The 21439-nt window shown below is 50.7% G+C and overlaps 1 protein-coding gene across 3 annotated transcripts; it reads right to left on the bottom strand.

The window, feature by feature from the left end:
• Positions 1 to 4278: 4278 nt before the first annotated feature.
• Positions 4279 to 20510, bottom strand: CCM2L (CCM2 like scaffold protein; the record flags this gene model as incomplete). Of its 3 annotated transcripts, none has more annotated exons than XM_079944399.1 (10): positions 4279 to 6183; positions 7061 to 7199; positions 7736 to 7865; positions 10215 to 10278; positions 11950 to 12085; positions 14196 to 14659; positions 15526 to 15706; positions 15802 to 15885; positions 18032 to 18199; positions 20481 to 20510. In XM_079944399.1, 10 exons carry the CDS (start codon positions 20508 to 20510, stop codon positions 5867 to 5869), a joined length of 1713 nt encoding a protein of 570 aa, XP_079800525.1. In that variant the 3' UTR covers positions 4279 to 5866. The 3 variants fall into 3 exon arrangements, with proteins under 3 accessions (XP_079800525.1, XP_079800524.1, XP_079800526.1); XM_079944398.1 differs by having other exon boundaries at positions 15526 to 15709; XM_079944400.1 differs by lacking the exon at positions 20481 to 20510 and adding an exon at positions 18639 to 18652 and having other exon boundaries at positions 15526 to 15709.
• Between the last annotated feature and the right edge of the window lie 929 nt (positions 20511 to 21439).

Consider the following 21439-nt stretch of genomic DNA (forward strand, 5'->3'; position numbering starts at 1 on the left):
AACTTTGCCAATCTAGTAACTGAAAAATGGTTTCTCAATGTAGTTTTAATTTCTCTTATTAGAGTGAGGTTGAACATCTTGTCACATGTTTCAGAACCAATTGTATTTTCTTTTCTGTGAACTGAATAAATAATTTGCCTATTTTTCTATTGGGCTGTGGGTCCTTATTATTTATTTGAATGTTCTCTTTACACATCAAGGGCACTGTCTGCACGATAAGCTTCAAAAATAATTTTTTGAAAAAAGTTGCTTTTAGACAGAGATGAGAAGTTTCTACAGGTCACATCATTTTCTGTGCATCACTGCAGGGCTGCCTAAGGGCTAAGGGGGCAGCCGTGCCATGTAGAGTTCTAAAAGGTGATGCTAGGATCTGGTGCTGGGGTTGGGGGAGGAGGGGTGGGCAAGGAGGCAGTTGTTAGCTCTCACACTAGGTGGAAAGGGCTGCCTCAGAAGACAGCAAGCTCCCCAGTGCAGGAGGTAGGCAAGACAGGCTGGCCTGGCTCTAAGACCTTTTGCCCTTCATCTGGAATGTCTGTGGATAGACAAGTCAGAAAGGGGAAGACACACAAATAGGGCTGTCAGTTTCTCATCATTTGGGCCTTGAGTGGGTGGTTACTGCATCTGGAACATTATTTGTTTATTTATTTATTTTTTTAATTAAAAAAATTTTTTTGGCCTCACGGCTTGTGGGATCTCACTCAGTTCCCCGATCAGGGATTGAACCCAGGCTCTTGGCAGTGAAAGTGCAGAGTCCTAACCAATGGACCACCAGGGAATTCCCATGTAACATTATTTAATAGTAATATAAACTCCTTAGAATGTAAGCTCCATGAGGCCATTTCAAGTGCTAAATAAATAGTTGTGAGATGAAGAATGAATGAATGAATCTAATCAAAGGATGTGAGAGGTTGCTGTTTCTGAGCCCGGAGGGAGCCCTCTTCCCCTCCCTCCCTCTTTGAAACTGCCCTGTCCTCTTCCTTCCTCTGAGTCAGGTCTTAGCATCTCTCCTCTGGTCCTTGTGTCCACAGCCCCCCAAGTCCCCCAGTGCCCAGGCTTCTCTTGACTCCCCTCCAAGCAGCTAGATTCACTTCAAGAAAATGTAAGCCCATTAGCTCGCTCCCCACTGCCTGTACTTCCCAGCCTGCCCCTTCAGGGCCTTCTCAGTCTGCCCACTTCTCTGGTTTCCTCTCCTACGAGTCCTGCCCCTCACCTCACACACCCCATGCTCCTCCAGAAAAAATAATGGTCACATTGACTGAGCACTTCCTAGATGTACTTTTACACGGATTATCTTGTTTAAGCCTCACAACAATCTATGAGACCTACGAGGGCAATGCTCTTATTACCTCATGTGATAGATGAGGAAACGAAGACCCACAGAGACATTTACCCCTTGGGTGACCCCAAGGTCACCCAACTAGCAGATGACAGAGTTGGGACTGAAAACCACTCAGTCTGACCCTGGAGCCAGAGCGCTTAAGTGTCTCGGACTGTGCCACGCTCCTTCCGGCTCCCCTGCCTGTGCTCATGCTGGGCCCCCCAAAGGGCTCTCCCTGCTATTGTCAACCTGCCAAAAATCTTGCTCGTCCTTCAAGGTCTCACTCATACGTCACCTCCTCCGAGAAGCTTTTTCCAGCTTCCCCAGAAAGAGCCGGTTTCACACTCTTTGATTTTACAGTTGAGAATTTTGTGCTGTGATAATTTGGGGACCATCAGGCTAGGAACCCCCGCAGTGGGCAGGGATTATTCTGTATCTCTTTCTACTTTCTAGCACAACCCCTGGCACACAGTGGGTGATCTCTAAATGACAGTGACTGAATGGCAGTGGCCCCAGGACTCCTCCCCAACACGCGGTTGTGAAGGATTGCTAGGAGTCTCCCGGGCCCCCAAATGGGAGGGGCTTCAGTGTAAGGGGCAGCTGGAGACATTTTCACCACCCACCACTTGTCAATGGGTCGAGACTGTCCCCATGCGATCCTGCTGGTGGGGGAGTTCCATCATTATGCCACCCCTACAGGTCTTTGGGAATCAACTATTCACCCCCAGGGGCGTTTCCCGTCTTGCAGTGCCAGGAACTGAACCACGATGGGAAGTGATCCTGGCAGGGTTTCTGAGTGCTATAGCAGGAAGTGTGGCCAGAGTCCGCATGCTTAGAGCCCGGGTCACCCCAGTCAGGGCCCTTTGGACCTCAGAAACCAAGGGGTTGCATGGCTTTGGTAAGAAGGTAGTTCCGGGGTGTGTGTGGACTTCCTCGGGGTGTGCGGGAAATTGCTCCATCCTTGGAGCTGTGGGGTAAGAGCTTTCCCCGTGCCTCTCAGCAGCCCTGTCACAGTGTCCAGGCTAGGACTGTGGGCAATTTCCAAGCTTGATCCTCTTGCAAAGCCCTCAGCCCTTTGAGAGGGACCCCATCTCTTTGGCCTCTGCCCCTCATCAACAGATTTCTCCCTCATGGCTGCCTCACTCAGGCACTTACTAGGGCACCCCACAGCCTCGGGTTCAAATGCCTCAGCCTGCAGTCATTATATCCCAAAGACTGGTAGAGAGGATAGCAGAGCAGGTAGGAGCCTGGGTTCTGGGGTTAGCCAGATATGGGTCCAATTCCCAGTTCACTGTGTGACCTTGGGTCATTCACTTCACCTCCTTGAGGTCCAGTTCCTTCATCCATAAAATGAGAATAAATAAATTTGAAAACATCATAATTAAGGATTTGTCCAGTGGAAAATTTGTTCAGAGGAAGGCACCACAGACGAATGGTTCTCAACGTGTGGTCCCTGAACCATCAGCATCACCAGAGTACTTGTTAAAAACACAAGTGCTGGGACTTCCCTGGTGGCGCAGTGGTTAAGAATCCACCTGCCAATGCAGGGGACACGGGTTTGAGCCCTGGTCCGAGAAGATTCCACATGCCATGGAGCAACTAAGCCTGTGCGCCACAACTACTGAGCCTGCGCTCTAGAGCCCGTGAGCCACAATTACTGAAGCCAGCGCGCCTAGAGGCCGTGCTCTGCAACAAAGACAAGCCAGCCCAATGAGAAGCCCGCGCACCACAATGAAGAGTAGCCCCTCCTCGACCCAACTAGAGAAAGTCTGTGTTCAGCAACGAGGACCCAATGCAGCCAAAAATAAATAGATACACAAATTTATTTTTTAAAAAAACCACAAGTGCTAAAAACAAACAAAACCAAAAACGCAAGCTCTTAGGTCCCACCTCTGTTCTGTTGAGTCAGAAACTCTGGAGTGGGGATCAGGAGATTCTGATAAATGCTGAAGTTGGAGAACCACTGCCATAAATAACAGATGGGCAATGCTCTAGGAGAAGATCCTTGTAATAACAATATCCAAAAAGAGATTGACATCTAAAATTTATAAGCTACTCCTACAAATGAACAAGAAAAAACAGGAAATCCAGGAGATAATGGAGAAAAGATATGGACAGACAATTCACTGAAGGGGAAGCCTAAATCCCTGACAAGTATAGGAGGTTCTGAATCTCAGGATTGACAGAGAAACGCAAGTTAAAACAACGAGATGTCATCTTACACCCAAAGTAGGCAAAAGTTACAAAGTCAGATAATGTAAAAGTTGCTGAAAATGTGGGGAGAAAACATCCCTCACACGCTACTAGTGGAGCCATCCTAGCAGATTTTAGTGAAAATTAAAACAGAGATGCTGTATGATCTAGTAATTCTACTCTTGGATATAGAGCTCAAAGAAATTTTCACACAGCCCCATAAGGGTCATGCACAAAGATGTTCATCACGGTGTGGTTTATGGTAAGAGGGAACTGGAAGCAACCTGAGTGTCCATCACTGGGGGAATGGATAGATAAAACAGTGGATGCTCAGCTTGGAATATTTTGCAGTGGTTAGATGTAATAATTTAGGTTTTTACACAGCAACATGAGTAGATCTTTTTTTAAAAAAATAAATTTATTTATTTTTGGCTGCGTTGGGTCTTTGTTGCTGCGCGAGGGCTTTCTCTAGTTGTGGCGAGTGGGGGCTACTCTTCGTCGTGGTGCTCGGGCCTCTCATTGCGGTGGCTTCTCTTGTTGCGGAGCACAGGCTTTAGGCACGCGGGCTTCAGTGGTTGTGGCTCGCGGGCTCTAGAGTGCAGGCTCAGTAGTTGTGGCGCCCAGGCTTAGTTGCTCCATGGCTTGTGGGAGCTTCCCGGACCAAGGCTCAAACCCGTGTCCCCTGCATTGGCAGGCAGATTCTTAACCGCTGCACCACCAGGGAAGTCCCAACATAAGTAGATCTTAAAAACATATTAGGGTGTGAAAAAGGAAACAACAGAATGAGAACCTTATACAATACCATTTACGTAATATAAACACACACACAGAAGACATTGTACATTTTATGTCCAGGGATATATATCAACACATAGGGGTGGGTGCCTATTGTAGGGAGGGGAAGGATTGTGGGGATGTATGGATGGAGTTCGGGGAATATAAAACAAAGTAAGACATCAGAAGGGTCTTTCATGGATCATTTATGATGGGATGATCATTTGCCACGAACTGAGTATAACTCATGAAACTCTCTGGATCTGAAGCCCTAATAATAATAATGATATAATTTTAACAATGGTGATAATAGTACCTACCTCACGGTAAGTGCCCTGTGTCTGGCCATGGAAGGCCATGTAAAGTTCTACAAATAAATTTTAGCTCTTCTATGCAATTCTCTTGCCTCTTCTCAGGGCTTCTTTCTTTCAGCCTCTGAGCCTTTACTGAGGCTGTGCTGAGTCCTGTCCTTATGCTGACTTCTCCTCCCCTCCAACCCTGTCTTCAGACTTCTTTGACTACCCCAGATGCGACGGCTTGTCTGCGGAATCTTGGGTACTTTTCATTTGGGCCTCGAGCACAGAGCCAGGCTGTAATAGAGCTGTGAGGGGCAATTCCTATTTCCTCCTCCCAAACTGTGAGCTCCCTGAGGGTCTTCTCACCTCCACCTCAGTTCCTGTCCCGTTGCACACAGGTAAAGACAGGTAAACTGAGTCAGAAAGTGTTCGATGTGGAAGGGAACAGCATTTATTGAGCGCTTATCACGTGCTAGACCCAGCACTGAGGTCTTGACCTTCAGTCATCCCTATGACGCCCCTGTGAGGTGGGTGGGGCCGACTTCCTGGTCAGAAGAGGAAATGGAGATGCAGAGAAGCTAGAACTGCTACCAGACAGGAGGCCTAGCCTGTCTGGCTCCAAATGCAAGATCTGAACAAGCAACCTGTTCAGAGCCTTAGGGCCAGGACTGGGACCCAAATCGTCCACCTCTGGGTTGACTGTCAGTCCTCTATTCCACACTAACGATCTAATTCCACCTGCGAAGGGGAGACCCTGTCTCTTAGAGCTTTAAAAATACCCTCCACACCATTTAGTATGGTCAGTTTGAGGTAATATCTAAGGGGAATCCCTCAAGTCCCTTCTCTCAAACATGTTTCTCAAACTGTAAAATAAGAGGAACAGAGGTCTTTGGGCTCTGAGAATTATTTTCTCAACCGGCCAGCAGGTGGAGCCCACTCTTCATTCCTCCCTTGGTCTCCAGAAAGCTGCGGAGTCTCGAGGAGGAAGGAGAGTCCAGAAGCCGAACCCGCGGGGCTAGCGGGACAAAGAAGTTCGCAGTCCACCCCAGCCGGCCAAGGGGCTGCCAAGTCCCGGTTAGGATCCCGCCCCCTGCAGGACATTCTCGGTACTGCAGGAACCGGAGCCCCGGGAGTAGGGACAGAGACCCCGGGAGGGTGGAGCCCCGGTTGGGGGTTTGAGGAGGAGGTCTGGGGATGGGGTCCCACAGGCAACGGCGAGTGAGACTCAGGAGCGGGGTCTTGGGGCCACCCCCTTCCCCGCCCTCCGCATGGGCGGCGGCACAGGCTACAGGTAGTTGTCCTCGGCCGCGTCGACCCCGCTCGGGGAGCCCTGGGCCTCCTCGTCAGTGCTTTCGTCGTCGTCGTCTGGGGCCAGCGCCTCGATGTCGTGCGTGATGTCAGCCAGCAGCCGGTGGAAGGCCTGCGCCTCGGGCCGCTGGGCCGCGCCGTCGTAGCTGCGCACGGCTGACGCCGACGTGGAGCTCATGCTGCGTTTGATGCGGCCGAAGCTGTCGGTGAGGATGCCGCCCTCGCGGATGCCCACGCCCTCCAGGAAGCCCTCGAAGTAGCCGATGTCCTGGTCCGGAATGAAGGGCCGCATCCCTGCAGGCCGAGGGGCAGGGTGATTCCTTGGGGTCAAGCCTTCCCCTCCCACGGAGGAATCACCTTCTCTGGGGAGCGGAGTGCAAATCCCCACCCTGCCGCTCGCCGGCTGTGTGACCTTGCACAATTCCTGACTCTCTGAGCCAGAGAGTAACGGCATAATGCTCCGCACGCAATAAATGCTCACTACATGTTAGCTTATTATTGTTATCATTATTATTATTACATTCCCATTTATGAGTTGTGTAACACTCCTCCAATAATTACTCTGAGCCTTACTTTCCTCCCCTGTAAAAGGGAGATAATTACACCTGTTCTCTCGGTAGGGCTGTGAGGATTAAATAAGGTACTTAACACACACTGAGTGCCCCATTTGGCTTCCGTTTTACTTCTGTCACTACTTATTAGCTTTGTGACTTATTTATGTACTTTGCTTCTCTAAGCCTCAGTTTTCTTATCTGCAAAATGAGGGCAAATCATAGTTTCAACTTCCCGGAACTGAGGGCGTTCAATGAGATGATCCTTGCCACTACACACGGTAACTGCCCAATACATGTTAGCTTATTAAGATTATCGTTCCTGTTGCTGTTATCACTAGCCCTCCTTACTAGCTCTGTGACCTTGGAAGAGTTCCTTAGCCTCTCTGAGCCTCAGATTCCTCATGGAGTAAAATGGGAAGAATCATATCCTCTCCCAGCTTTGCTGTGAAGGTGAAATGGTTACACCTGTGCTCTCTCTCCCGGCTCTGACTGCAGACAAGTCTCTTCCCCTCTCTGCACTTTGGTTTCCCTGTTTGCCTCATGGATCTCATGATGTCGGCTTTATGGGAGGCCAAGGGATAAAGAGTAAACACTCCCAGCCTGGGCAGGGGGCTCACCAAGCAGGAGGAACTTGCGCCGGTCTCCGTAGAGCTTCAGCAGGCCTGCGCAATAGTCCTGGATGGGCAGCCCCAGACGGTAGTCCCGCAGCAGCAGGGCAAACTGCTGGATCTCAGGGGGCCCCAGCTTACTCCGCAACTGTCAGGGACACCATTCGAGATTAATCCCAAGAGCAACCCCCACCCAACCCCTGCCTAAAAGACCCAGAGCCCTCGCTAAGGGTGTATCCAGCCCAGCCCTCCCGTGAAAACCCGGCCTTGGGCTGCATCTAAGAATGGGATGTGGACTCAAGCTGCCCGATTTCAAATCCTGGCCCCTTCACTGACCAGCTCTGTGATCGTGGGTAGGTGACAACCTCCTTAACCCTCGCTTTCTTCATCTGCAATGTGAGGATAATGAAGGCATTTCCTTCTTGGGTTGTTGAAAGGATGGAAAGAAATGATGCATTAAAGGTGCTCAGAACAGTGCCTGGTATAAAGTCGACACTCAGTGCTAGTTGACATTACTTAAAGCCTTTCACAGCTGACTCCGTTTGCTCTCCTAACCTCATGCCCTGCCCTGACCGCTGAGGTCTTATGCTTCAGTTACGTCCAGGATTATTCATGATGCCTGAAATACCCCATGTGTTCTCTAGGCCCTTGCTTATGCTGTTCGCACTGCCTGCCCCAGCTCACCGTGACCATGTAATCCTGCAACTGCTCGAGGCCCAGGCTGCTGTGGTCGCTGCCGCTGCAGTGGGAGCCATGGAAAGAGGGTGTGGACGTGCCGCTGTAACAGGCTTCAAATGTGTCCTGGGAGCCATTGCTGCAGAGACAGGGGGGGAAGGGCCCTCACTCGCCTCCCTCCAGCTCCTCTCCATGTGGTAGGCTGAAGGTGGGAGGGTGCAGCCACCAGTGCTCTGGGCCTGGGGCCTCATCCTATACACCATTTTGGCCTTCGAGGCCCCATATGATCTGGCCACGCACCACCTCTCAAGCCTCGTCTCCCCCTTGCTGTTTGTGCTCAGGTCACCCTGCCTTCTGTCTTTTCTTCTAATACTCCAAGTACCTCCTCACCTCTGGGCCTTTGCACATGCTGTTCCCTCTGCCTGGAGTGCCTCCCCTTCCCTGTCTTTTGCTCAGCTAACTCTTCCTCACCATTGGATCTTAAATGTCACCTCCTCAGGAAAGTTTTCCCTGATCCCTCTAGAATGGGTTAGACCCTCTGTCAAATGTGGTCACATAGTCTGTAAGCCTACCCATGACATGAAGGCCTTTCCGATGCCCCCACCAGATCTCCTCTCTAACCACTCTGTCCTTCACACCCTCTGCTGCAGCCATAGTGGCCTCCTGGCTGCTCCTCAAACATGCCAAGTGGATCCCGCTTCAGCATCCTTGCACTTGCTGTTCCCTGTACCTGGAGCGCTCTTCCCCCTTTTATTTGTCATGTCTCAGTTCAAGTGTCATCACCTCGGAGAGGCCCTCCTGACTCCCCAGATGAGGTAGGGTTTCCACAGCCTCTCTCTCAGCACTCTGAGCTTCTCTTGAGTGTTTTTTACTGTTGACGCTTATTATTACTAAATAATGATTTCATTGTCTCCTGTGCTACCTTGTAAACCATGCAAGAGCAGGGACCTGGTTTTCTCTGTTTGCTGAGTACCTACTATGTGCCAAGCACAGGCCTCGTCCTTGTCTGGCTCCCCACTGTATCCCTAGCACAGAGCACAGTGCCTGGCACATGGTAGGTACTCAATAAATATTGCTTAAATAAAAGTCAACATTGGGCTCCTGCCTCCTGGTCTCTACATTGTTCCAGAACCATCTTCAATGATTACCTCCAGAGAAGCAGTGTAAGCTTAGTGTGGACTCTGGAGCCAGCCTGTCTGGGTTCAAATCGCAGGCCTACAACTTACTAGCTGCTTGACCTTGGGTCAAGTTACTTAACTTCTCTATTCTTCAGTATCTCTATCTGTAAAATGGTATGATAAAAATTGGTGTCATTGTAAGAAACAGAGGAGTTAATATTTGTACAGTACTTAGAGTCATGGACTAGGCAGTAAATAAACAGTAGCTACTGTAATGTTGCTATGTTGATTTTAAAAACGAAGTGCATTATAGAATAGCACTTGGCAGACAGCAAGTTCTAAAGTTAGTCATTGTCATGACTGTCATCTCTCTAGCAGGTTGTTTAAGGACTGGCCTAAGAGTGCACAGTCTTAAGCAAGTATATTGTCGCTGAAAAGGGGGGCGGGGGGAAGTAAGGCCTATATCACTGGCAGAGGCTGTCCCCTTTCAGCCTTAATAACAGAAAGCCAAAGGCCTTAGTAACAGAACTAAGGTGACCAACTTGTCCCAGTTTTCCTGGGACTTTCCTGGTTACAGTACTGAAACTTCCATGTTTTGGGGAAGCCCTAAATCCTGGGCAAACTGGGGTGGTCAGTCACCCTGGACAACATTCCCAAATGAGATTTTTTTTTTTAAAAAAAACCTACATTTTCCAGACTTGCTTATAGCTAGTTCTGGCCATGAGACCAAGTTCTGGCCAATGAGATGTAAGCAGAAGTCAGGTAGGAATTCTAGCACAGCTCTTTCTTTAAAGAGATTCCTCATATGCTGCTGTGATGGCTGGAACTATAGCCACTATCTGGGCCCATGAGGTGACCTTGAGGATGGAAGCAAGTGTTAGAGAGGGAGGAAAAGATAAGCCTGAGCCCTTAATGACCATAAGGCCATAGACTCCTTGTCTATCTTATGTAAGAGACGGGCGGGTGGGGTGGGGGTGGGGGGTGGGGGTGGGGGGGGGAAGCTTTATCCTTTTTAAAGATTCTCTATTCCATAGAGCCAAAATGACTTTTTGGCATTAGCTGTGATTTTGGCCTCTGCAGGCCACTGTGTCTGGATGACTGGGAAAGAGCCGCAGGCCCATGTGGACCTAGTTCTGAGTTCTGGCTGCCCTGTCTGTCTCTCAGGGGTTCAGATCCTATAAGCTCACCAGAGCCTGGGAAGTTCAGGTTACCCGCACCCTCGGGGCCTAGCATCTCAGCACAAATCAAGATGGAGTCACTTTCTCCCACCCTCTCTTGCCCATAGGGGCTCAAGAATGCCTAGATGAGCAACCTGTTTGTGCAGAGACAGAGGGGACCAGAGTGGGGTCCCTGAGAAGGACGGTACCCACAAGGAGCTGCAGCAGCTGAAGTCGGCGTCATAGGCGTAAGTCCCATCCGTGCGGCAGCTGTCACCTGGGGGCAGCAGACAGAGGGCGGTCAGAGGCGGCAAAGCAGGGACCAACATCTCTGGCTCCCTGAGGCCCCAAGCTCAGCCCCACCCTGGAGTAAGGATGGCGGCTGGAGCACGAATGGCCTTGTTAGTAACTGTACGTGTGTTAATTTTCACTCTGAGTGAAATGGGCAGCCACTGGAAGTTTCTGACCGTGATTCCTGCCCCCACCGGCAACACACAGCCAACCTTGGGCAACGCACTTCTCCTCTCCCGGCACTCAACTTCCCCAAGGTTGGGACAATACCACCTTCCTGCCTACCTCAGGGGGGCCTTGGGGAGAGCAAGCCAGGGAACAGGCGAGGTAGCGCTTTGTAAACTGTATATGTTTGAGAGAGAGAAAAAAGAACTTTGAGGGCAAGGAGCTCAAAATCGTGAGGAGAAAGGACCACCAGGTACAGAGAACTTGCTCTTTACCTGCCCCTGTCATCTCAGTGAATCCAGCTACTGGCCTCCCCCTGCCCATCGTGGCTCACTTAGTGTCACTTCCTCAGGACACTCCCCTGACTTTCCAGGCCCCGCTGGTTCCTCATTATACATTCTTATAACACAGTGTGTGGTTACATTTTATCTGTGCAACTATTTAATTACTGTCGGCCTACCTCAGCACTGCACGCCTCAGAGGGAGGGCCACATCTGGCTTTACTCGCCAGTACATCCTGGTGATTAGCAGGATCCCACAGACAGGTGTTCAAGAAATACTTGTTGAATGAATGAATTTGTTGAAATATCTGTTGTTATCTCATTTATTTGTCCATCATCCCTGGGAGAGTCAATGAACTTTCCCAAATTCTCAATAACCACAGTTCCCACAGATGTGAATGCTTCCAGAAGGAAAGAGCTGGCTCCCCGTTGCCTGAGCTACGCAAACAGGGACCACGCTCAGGGGGCTGTGGCTGAGGAAGTTCACTTAATGGCCCTGAAGGCAGCATGGGGAGTGAGGCTGTTGCAGGAAGCTTTAGAATCAGATGCACCTGGGTTTGAATCCTGACTCTGCCATTCACCAGCTGTGTGACCCTGAGATATTTATTGACTACTCTGGGCCTTAATGTCCTCATCTGTAAAAATTGTATTCATAAGGCCTCAGAGCATTCTTTCATCCATTCAGAAAATATGCCTTGAGCATCCGTCCCTGGTCCTGTGTTAGGCACAGGGGATACAGTGGCAAACAGGACAGACAAGGTTGTTATGAGGATTAAATGAGATTTGGTACATCGGCCCTATGCTTGGCACATAGTTGGTGACCAACGAATACCGCTATTGGTCTCATTCTCATTCCAGCCGTTGATGGCATTCAAGGACCAGTCTGGAAATCTTGGTGTTGACCTAGAGTCCTAGTGGGACTAGATGGCTCAGTAAACTTACAATGCATGTGCTTAGGTTTTGGCAAAGTGGGGACACCAAAAAACAAAAGGGAGAGAGAGTTCAGCTCTGAGGGTCTCGTTCTGAAACTACGTTTGAGGTCATTATGAAATTTGACATTTTATTTTAGCGACATATCGGGGGTATGCTGTAATTGCTGTAGAGGTCAGGACCCCTAAGGGCTTTCATTGGCCCCAGTCCTGGGATATCCCCCCTCCTCTGGCCTTTCAGGACGTTTCACAGGAGGGGCCACCAGGAGTTGGAGTACTCACTGCGGCTGCAGAGCCACGGCCGTTCGGGCGTGGACGTGTAGTGGTAGCCGGCCCGGTCCACACACTCGATGCTTTGGTCCCCGTAGATGATCTGGAAGACCTGACAGATGAGGGCGCAGGACTCCTCTGCAGCATCCTGGCCCAGAGAGGAGGACAGAGCTCAGGCCTTCTCCAGGGACCAGGATGCCCCTGCTTCCTAAAAACGCAGTGTGAGGAGGCGCACAAGGGCACACACACAACTATGGGAGCCTTTAAATTGATTTTGAGGACATTTTTCATCAAAATTATATGGCCACGTTCTGGGTGGCCTTTATAGAAATAGCCACTCACTGGCCTTTACAGAATCCAGTGACAAATGTAACTCTTCTGCCCTGAAAAATGCACACATGCACCCTAAATTTCTGGGAGAATTATGGGGCCTCCTGAAGCTTATCTAAAATAAGCCCTAATTTAGTTTAATTTACACGTAGGAAGCTGAAGCCCAGAGACGTAAAGTGATTAGCCAGGACTAGAGCCCAGGTCTCCTAATGCCTAGTAAGAGGAAAGGAAGAATTAACTGTATGAAAATGTTAGGCTCAGCAGAGTTACTACTGCTCAACATAGTTATTATGCCATATTTAGATATGAGCTTCCTGGCACCCAAGGCAAAAATGGAAGCAGGATGAACACATAAACTTCAGTCCCTGATAGAAGGAAGGCATTTAAGTTCTTGGGTGCAACTTTTTTGAGATCGCAAATATGAAGAGGAATTTGCCTCTTTGATTTACCTCTTTAAGTCTTTAAGCAAGAGACACGGAAAGACAACAACTAATGAAGAGACCAACTTCATGAAGCCACTTCTTATATTGTGCTTCTAAAAAAGCCAGTCCAGGGAGTAAATTAAAATGTGACCCAGGACAGGCATTTTGGGATGAGGGAGTGAAATTATCATTAAACCAGGATTGACCCTTATAATAGCTCTACCAAATGGACAGGGAAGAGGGCATCCTTATTTTATAATGAAAGACATGGAGGCTTAGAGTGGTTAAGTGACTTGCCCAGGCTCACACAGCAGGCTCATGGCTTTGGTTAATATTGGCATCCAGGTTTTTTGACTCTAACTCCTGTACCCTCCTTGGGACCATGATGCCTCAGATTGGAGGCCAGAGGCTCAGTTACTCCTAGAAAACAACCCTTATTTATTTACTCATTCCACAAATTATTATTTAGTCCCACTGTGTGGCAAGCACTGGGCCAGGCTGTGGAGTCTCAGAGGTGAATTCGATGAGGCCTAAAGCCCTCACAGCCCAGTGGGATAAACAGGGTACCCTGTTTAAACAGGGTACACTTGAAACAAGTGAAAAATTGTTTCAAGTCAGCACCAGAGCCTGAGTTTACCACTTACTATCCACCTCTCTTAGAGAGGCACCGTGTCTGTTTTGTTCACCATGTGGGGTTTATATAGAGAGGGAGTTCAGGGCCCTGGGCCAGAGACACAGCTTACAAGGCTCAGGGTTTGGAGGTGTCTGCTAGATGGTGAGCTCCCTAAGGGAGGGCACTAAATATGTCTTTGTTCATCTCTGTATCCATGGCACCTAGCCCAATGCCTAGCACAAGCTGGCGCTCAATGAACATGGTCAAATGAATAAAAGCAAGGGTGAATGTGGAGGATGGGGGGGGGGGGCAAGAATGGCCAGAAGTCTTCTGCCTTGGGTGATGGCCATTGTTACCAAGAGTACAGGCTCTGAACTTCTGGGTCCCAATGCTGAAATCACCACCTGCTTCCTGTGTGACCTTGCACAAGTTGCTTAGCCTCTGGGTCTGTTTCCTTCTCTATAGAATGGGGATGGTGGTAATATTTGCCTCCAGGGGTTACTGTGAGAATGAAATGACTTAATGCTGGTTTCCTGTCTGGCACAGGTCGGCACTGAATTCGTGCTGGTGATTACTGTCCTCATTATTGTTACTGTGGTAGTGTGGACATTGACGACTTTGGAGAAGGAGCAGGGCTGGATGAGGGGTTAGATCAAGTCTGGGCCATTTTGAGCTTTCATCCCATTGGGACAGCAAGGGGGAGGTGTCCTGGGGCTGGAGTAAAAGCCTTTTGGCGTCAATGGGCACACAGTTCCGAAGTTCTGGGCAGTAGGGCCGAAGGAGGGAAAAGAAAAGGGGCTGGGGTAGACTCCAGGAACTTGGTATGTGTGTGGGGAGTGTGAAAACGCGCCAGGGAGGCAGGGCGCAGGGGCGCGGGATGCCCTCGGGCTCACCCTGTTGGCCACAGCCAGGATGACCAGGTTGCAGTAGGCGTCGGGGCTGGGGTCCTGCGGGTCGAGCGGGTTGGGGCCCGGGTGGCGCCGCTCCCAGCTGCCGCCGCCTCCCGCCTGCCTCCGCTCCCAGCTGCCGCCCGGCTTGCCCGCGGCGCCGCCGCCGCCGCCGCCGCCGTGTCGCCGCTCCCAGCTGCCGCTGAAAGTCTGCCGCCGCTCCCAGCTGCCCGACGCCCGCGCCCCGGCGCGCTGGCGCTCCAGGCTGCCGCCGCCGCCGCCCCCGGCCCGGGCCTCGGCGCCCGCGCTCCCGCCCCACGCCATCCGCCAGTCAAGGCTGCAGATGGTGTGGCGCCGCTCCGTGGCGCCCACCCGCCGCTTCTCGGGCGCCGCCCCGGGCGGGCCCGGGTCGCGCCCCGCGCCGCCGGGGCTGGCGTCTACTCCGGCTGGCACCGGGTCCACGCCCAGACCTAGGAAAGGCCGGGTGGCCGTCAGAAGCAGGCGATCTGGGCTGAGAGCCCTCTCCCGAGGCCAGCTGGGTGTCCTGACCCCGCCGCTGCGGTGGTGGTTGGGGGGAGAAGGGGTCCAGCCGTGTCTGGCCCCGCCCCCACCCTCAAGCTCCACCCCTGGCTTCAAAGTCGGGAGGCCGGACCCCGCCCCACTACGGGTCCTTACTTTTGGGTCCCGCCCCCACCCTCAGGCTCCACCCCTGGGTTTGCCAGTTCCCACCCGCCCTACCCCATTCCGACGCCCCTTGCCTCCCAGACGCTGCCGTCTGGTCTGAGAGTAGTGGTCAGGCTGTCCCCTCCTTCTTTACCCTTAACTCGGACCTTGTCCCGGGTTTCAGGAACACCTCCTTGGCTTCCGGCTTCCCTTCAACCCCTCCCCTGGCCTCAGGCCCCGCCCCTAGTATGGCAGGGTCTGACATCTCCCACCAAGATACCCCAGCCGCAAGCTCCGCCTCCCCAGCGTACGGCCCTTCCACTAGATGAGACTCCGCCTCTGCCGCAGGTTCCCTCCTAGCCTCAGAGCCTTGCTACCCTTCATCACGCCCTTTAACTTCAGGCCTCAGGATTCTGGCTTCTCCACCGTTTCGAAGATGGTGGGTCAGGCCGCCCCTCCTTCAAGCCTCAACCTTGGGCTTCCTCTTCTCGCAAACAGCCATGTCCTGTCCCTAGTCTCAGGGTAGTTTGGTCAGGTCTTTCCATCACCCACTTATCCAGCCTCAGGCCCCGCCCCTGCCCCAGGTCACGCCCATGCCCAAGACTAGGTGTTGGCCCTTTCTCCACTCCTTCACCTCCCCCGCCCCGCCCCTGCCAGGCCCCGCCTGCCGTACCGGTCTTAAGCACCAGCAGGTGCAGCGCGTCGTCCTGCAGGTAGGAGGCAGCGGCGATCTCGTGCGTGGGGATACGCAAGATGAGCTCCTCGTTGTCGCGCCAGGTGAGCAGCAGGCAGCGGGCCGACAGGCTCAGGATGCTGTCCTGCTCCGCCGTGGTCTTCAGCGGCAGCTCCTTCAGCTGCTGCGGGGTGGGTCGGATCTCCTGAGTCCCGGGGGCCTCGGGTGGGAGAGGTAGGGGACCAGACCCTGCCCTCCCCTCTCCCGGAGCCTCACCCTGGCCGTGTCCAGCAGCTGCAGGAGCTCGTCGCGGCTGGAGGGGTTCAGTGAGGAGGTGACCCAGGTGAGGTGGCCCAGGAACTGGATGGAAATGGGGTGGGGGCGGGGGTGGTGGGAAAAGGGCAGAGAGAGGTCTCCCTGAAGCCTTGGAGGTCCCTGACCTCCTCACTGACACAGTGCGGGTAGACTGAGATAAAAATATCTGAATTAATAATAATAGCCTGATAATAACTGTTATTAAAGCCATTGTAGGAGCCAGGCATAGTCCTGAGAGTTTTATGCACTCATTCATCATCGCTTTAAGGATGAGAAAACTAAGGCACAGCAAAGCCAAATAACCTGCCCAATATTATAGCGCTAAAAAGGGCAGAACTGGACTCCACACACCAGAGTCCATACTCTCACTGCTAGCTTATTTTTGCTAAAATAAGCTTATTTTATGAGCACATAGTTATTTAGCTATGGCAGAAACAAAAGTCATTAGAATAGCTTGAATTTCCTGCTTGGCCTGAGTGGCTCTGTGCACCCCAAGCACCAGTGTCAGCTGACTGTGCAGGTCACTGGCCCTCTTCATGATCTTGTTGCAAAAGTCAAATGGAAAGGGAAGAATGTTGTATCCAATTAGTATATAATTTTGTCAGAAAAATGATGCCCTAAATTAAATTAATAGTAAATTAATTCTTCATTCATTCTTAGTTATAGCTTAATGTTATCACACTTAAATGTTATTTAATATAAGAATTAACTTTTTAAAATATTTTTAGTTTTATTCTTCTAGGTGATTCTACCAATCATACCATTTCTTTTCTTTTTATTCTCTATGAAATTTCAGTTCCCAATTTTTTAAGTGGATTTGTTTGCTAGCTTTTCTCTTCATATAGGGCTGCCAGGTAAAATACAAGATGCCAGTTAAACTTGGTTTTCACATAAACAACTAATATCAAAACTAAAAAAGTACTCATCGCCTATCTGAAATTCAAATTAAAAAAATTTTTTTTTGTTGAAATATAACTGATTTACAGTGTTAGTTTCAGGTATATAGCAAAGTGATTCAAATACATATTCTTTTTCAGATTCTTTTCCATTATAGATTATTATAAGATATTGAATATAGTTCCCTGTGTTATACAATAGGTCCTTGTTGTTTATCTATTTTATATATAGTAGTGTGTATCTGTTAATCCCAAACTCTAATTTATCCCTCCCCCCACCAAAATTCAAACTTAACTGGGTGCCTGTTTTTACTAACACTCCTACCCCCATATCAGTCTTTATTGGGTAGCGAGGATTCTCCACTGCTCCTTCATGGTGTTCATAAAATAGAAGTAAAGCCCCTGAGTTGGCCTAAGTCCATGTGGCCTGCAGAACTGGCTTCCTTTAAGCTGGACACTGTCCAAGTAGCAGCAACGTCACTGCAGTAAAATCTCACAGGACGGTCCGGCTTTTTGGTGCACAGAGCACCCTCCCATCTGCTCTCCCCTTGGGGTAGGCTTTGAGCCCCATGTTGAGATGGCAACACTGAGGCTGAACAGGTGGAGGTCACTTGTTGAGGGTCCCCAGCATAATTCAGGGGCAAGGCTGCCTTGAACCCAGGCCTCTTTCCCCTGAGCCTCCCCTGTGTGGTCAGGGGTTGGTGTGGGGGAGAGGTAAGGTCTTTCCTGATGGGATCCAGAACATGCTTCCCTAAAATATGGCGTCTTGGCACATTGAATATCTTAAGCTGAAGGAGTATGAGAAAACGGCAGAAGCAGGAAGGTCACTCTAACTTCCCCCACCTCACCCATCTTCCCTGAAAGCAGGCGATAAATCTCCCTGGTGAAGGGTACCCTCCTTTCAGGGTACCAGTAGGAAGGGAGACATCCTTATCACCAGGGACAGGGAATTGAGGGCCGAGAAGTCTGTATAAACAAACCTTGTTCCTCTTTCACCATTTACCAACCCCCTCCAAACCCCTCTGGCCTTGTCCATTCTTCACGGATTTATTGTTTCTTTGTCAAAAAGTATAAAAACTTCCTGCTCTGGTCACTTCTCAGGGTCTTCCATTCTCTTCTGAAGGCTCTCATGTCCATGTGAAAATTTAATAAAATGTGTGTGCTTTTCTCCTGTTAATCTTTGTTCAGTTTAATTTTCAGATCCAGCCAGGTAACCTAAGAGGGCTGAGGAAAACTTTCCCCCCAGCCCCTTATCTCAAGCTTCTTCCCACCCCTCCTGCTCATCCCGAAAGTACCTTGACCTCTTTCTCCAGATAGTCACACAGCAGAATCTGGGGGTCGATGAGGTAGTCGGGGGGATAAAGGGGCATCGAATGCAGGGGCCGGCGGCTCACACTGCTTCGAAAGGCTGCCCGGCGCCCAGCCTTCGGGAACACCAGCCTCCGGATGGGGGACACGAAGCCCTGGGAGAGGCGGGGGCGTGGGGGTAAGAACAGTAATAACAGCAACTGACTTGATCATATTCAGCACTTTCATGTGCAGCCTTTTACTTACATTACCTAATTTAATTCTTACAAAAACTCTGCAGAGAGGGTAGCTCTATGATTCCCATTTAGTAGGTGGAGAAACAGCCTCAGAGAGGCAGCTAGCTAATAAGGTCACCAGCTAGTAGCGGTAGAACCAATAGTTCACCTTGGGCAGTCTGGCTCCAAACCTTCCATTCTAAACATGCAGGTGAGGGTAGAAGCCCTGTGCAGGCCCAGGCTGAGGCTTAAGGAACCCCCACCCAGGCTGGGGCAAGTACAGAAAAATATTAACATTCAGTGTGGCTGAGTGGTGGGTGCATAGGTATTTAAGCTATTTTCTGTGCTTTCCTAAATATTAGAAATGGTTAACAGGTACCTTGAAGTTTAATCCAGTGGGCACCTGCATAAAAATGGCCTGGATCAAGGTTAAAGGAGCAAATTTCAGGACCCCAGCCCATCCCAACAGAATTTAAACTCCCAGGAAAGTGTGAGCACTGCTCTAGAGCAGTGGTTCTCAGTGTGTGGTTCCTGGGTCTCCACCAGCAGTAGCAGCAGCATCGCCTGTGAACTGAAGAGAAATCTACATTCTTGCGCTCCATCTCAAACCTATTGGATCAGAACCTGGGATGAGACCCAATGATCTGTGTATTAACAAGCGCTGCAGGCCCAGCTCAAGTTTTAAAATCAGTATCACGGAGCCTGGATGAAGTACGTGGAAGCTCTGAGAAATGAGAACAAGCGATGTGGGAACGAGCACCCCAAGCAGAGGGCACAGCATGTGCAAAACACTGGGGGCTGCAAGGGCGGGCGCGAGCCTGGAGAAGGTGTGTTGTAGCTGTGGCTGAATGACGAGATGAACAAGTCATAGAGGGCTCGAATGCCGGCTGTGGAGCCAGGACTTTATCCTGTATATGGGAGCATGTGTGTATATGTGAGTGGAGTGGGGAGGTGAATGCTTTGTCTGTGGCCCTCAGTGGTCCACCCCTGCCCACTTCTCCAGCCTCATCTCACCCCACGCTGCCCCTAACTCCTGCCCTCCAGCTATAGGGCCATCTTTCAGTTCTTCCTATTTGCTACATTCCTTCCTACCATGGAGCTTTGCACATGCTGTTCCTCTGCCAGAAACACTCTTCCCTGTCCTCTTTCCTTCCACCCATCAGATCTCAGCTCAAACTGACCAGTCTAGGGCTGGGTCCCTTAATATTCTGTCACCCAGCACTGTGTATGGAGACTTTTGTACAGTTTTACATTAATTGTTTTTTTTTTAAAAATTAATAGTTGTCTCCCTCACTAGAATGTGAGCTTCAGGGAGGGAGCAGGGACCTTGTCTGACTTTGCTCACCAAGTGCATCATCACCAGCGCCAGGCACAGTGCCTGGCACATAATAGGTGCTGACTAAGTATCTATAGAAGGAATGAACCAAGAGAGAACAAGCACCTATGTCTTGTCTCCCTTCGGAGCCCTCACAGTTCATGTGGGAGTCTTTTCAAACAGCTGGATCTAGGTTTCCTGGGGGAAGAGGGCTCAGTGGGGGTGGGGGTAGGAGTTGGAATCCCAGAGGCTCCCTGGACCACAAAGAGAAACAGGTGTGATGCCCAGAGAACCAGACTAGAAAATATCTGAGAGTCAGGAAGGGGTAAAGGTCTAGGGGTGGGGGGAATGACCCCCAGGCTGAGGCCTTTGGAGCAGAACTGGGCCCTGTATAAAGACAGGGAGGGGGCAGGCTCAGTTGGAACCCAGCGGGGGGGGAGCAAGCAGGTGTCTCGAGCCTGGATAGGCAGCCTCATAGCACAGAATTGCCCTGGCTGAGGTCCTTCTGTCTGGGGAGGCAGGGAGCAGGGGAATGGGTTTGTTGGGTGGCTCTCTATCTGTCCCTTGGTCTGAGAAGCTGCAGGAGGGAACCCCCAGGAACACCAGGGAAGCAGGTTGAGAATATCTCCCAAACTAATCTGACTGGCTGGATTTTCCTGGAAGGTGCCCGTCCGTCTGTCCATTCCTGGGATGGCACAGGCCACTGAGAGCAGGGAGACGGGTTAGGGAATTTTGAGTCCAAATGTCTGGCTGCCCAAGGGTGGGGAGGAAGGTCTTTCCCAATAAGAAGAAAGGCTCTCCTGACGCCACTCACTGCCCATCACCCCCCTCCTCCCCCCAGGCTTCCCACTTCTCCGACTCCGGGGACATCTCTCTACCGCGCACCCCTTCCAACCTCCCACCTACCTTTTTCCCTTTCTTGACTTCATATTCCATGGTGAAGTGTCCCCTCCACTCCTGCCACCCTCCTGGCCACCCCCCTCCACCTTCTCCCCCCATGCAGTTCCTTTGTTCTTTTTCCTGCCTGGTCGGAAACTCCACCAGTCCCAGAGTTCCTGCCCCTCCCATCTGATAGTGAGCGGTGGGGTGTGGGGTGGGTGGAGGACGCAGCCTTGGGACCTTCCAGCTGAACAGTGGAAGCCCAGCCAGAGCAACTGGCCTGGGGAGAAAGCCCCCAAGGCCTCCAGCAGGCTTGCTATTTAGGGGGCTTGGGAGTTGAGTAAGGCTGGGAATGGTCCCCTGAATTTGGAGTCGGAAAGTCCCAGATACCACCCCCTCTTCTGCCACCGACCTTGCTGTGTGACCTTGGCAAGACAGGATAGTTCCCCCTTTCACAGCCTCAGTTTCCCCCTCCCCTTTATAAATTAGGAGTAAACATTGCCTTCCTCTCTGGGCTGGTGTGGTGAGAAATAAATGGAAGTGGGTGGGAAAATGCTTCATAAACTATGGAATATTGTGTCTGAGCAAGTAATGATTTTAAAATTTAATCATTACTATTAAGGGAGGTGGTATGCATGGGCTTTAGAGACAGGCTGTTTGAGTTTGAATCCTGGCTTTGTCACTTACTAGGGTTATGACCTTGGGTCTGTAACCTCTTGTGCCTCCATTTCCCCATCTGTACAATGGGCATAATACCAGCCTTGTGACCTTGTAAGAATTAAATGCACTTAGAAAGGCTCTTGGCACATGTGAGGTACTCAGTAAATATTAACTATTTACCTGTGTGTCTGTGTGTCCTGGGCTGTTTTACTGTCTCTTGAGAGAATAATATTAGAGAGGCAAGGTTCCCTTTGTGGTTCTGGACTGAGCACTTTACTTATTTCATCTCACTTATTCTTCACAATATTGGGGTACCATTGTTATAC

Source organism: Stenella coeruleoalba, assembly GCF_951394435.1.
Source record: "Stenella coeruleoalba genome assembly, chromosome: 15".
Classification (NCBI taxonomy): Eukaryota; Metazoa; Chordata; class Mammalia; order Artiodactyla; family Delphinidae; genus Stenella; species Stenella coeruleoalba.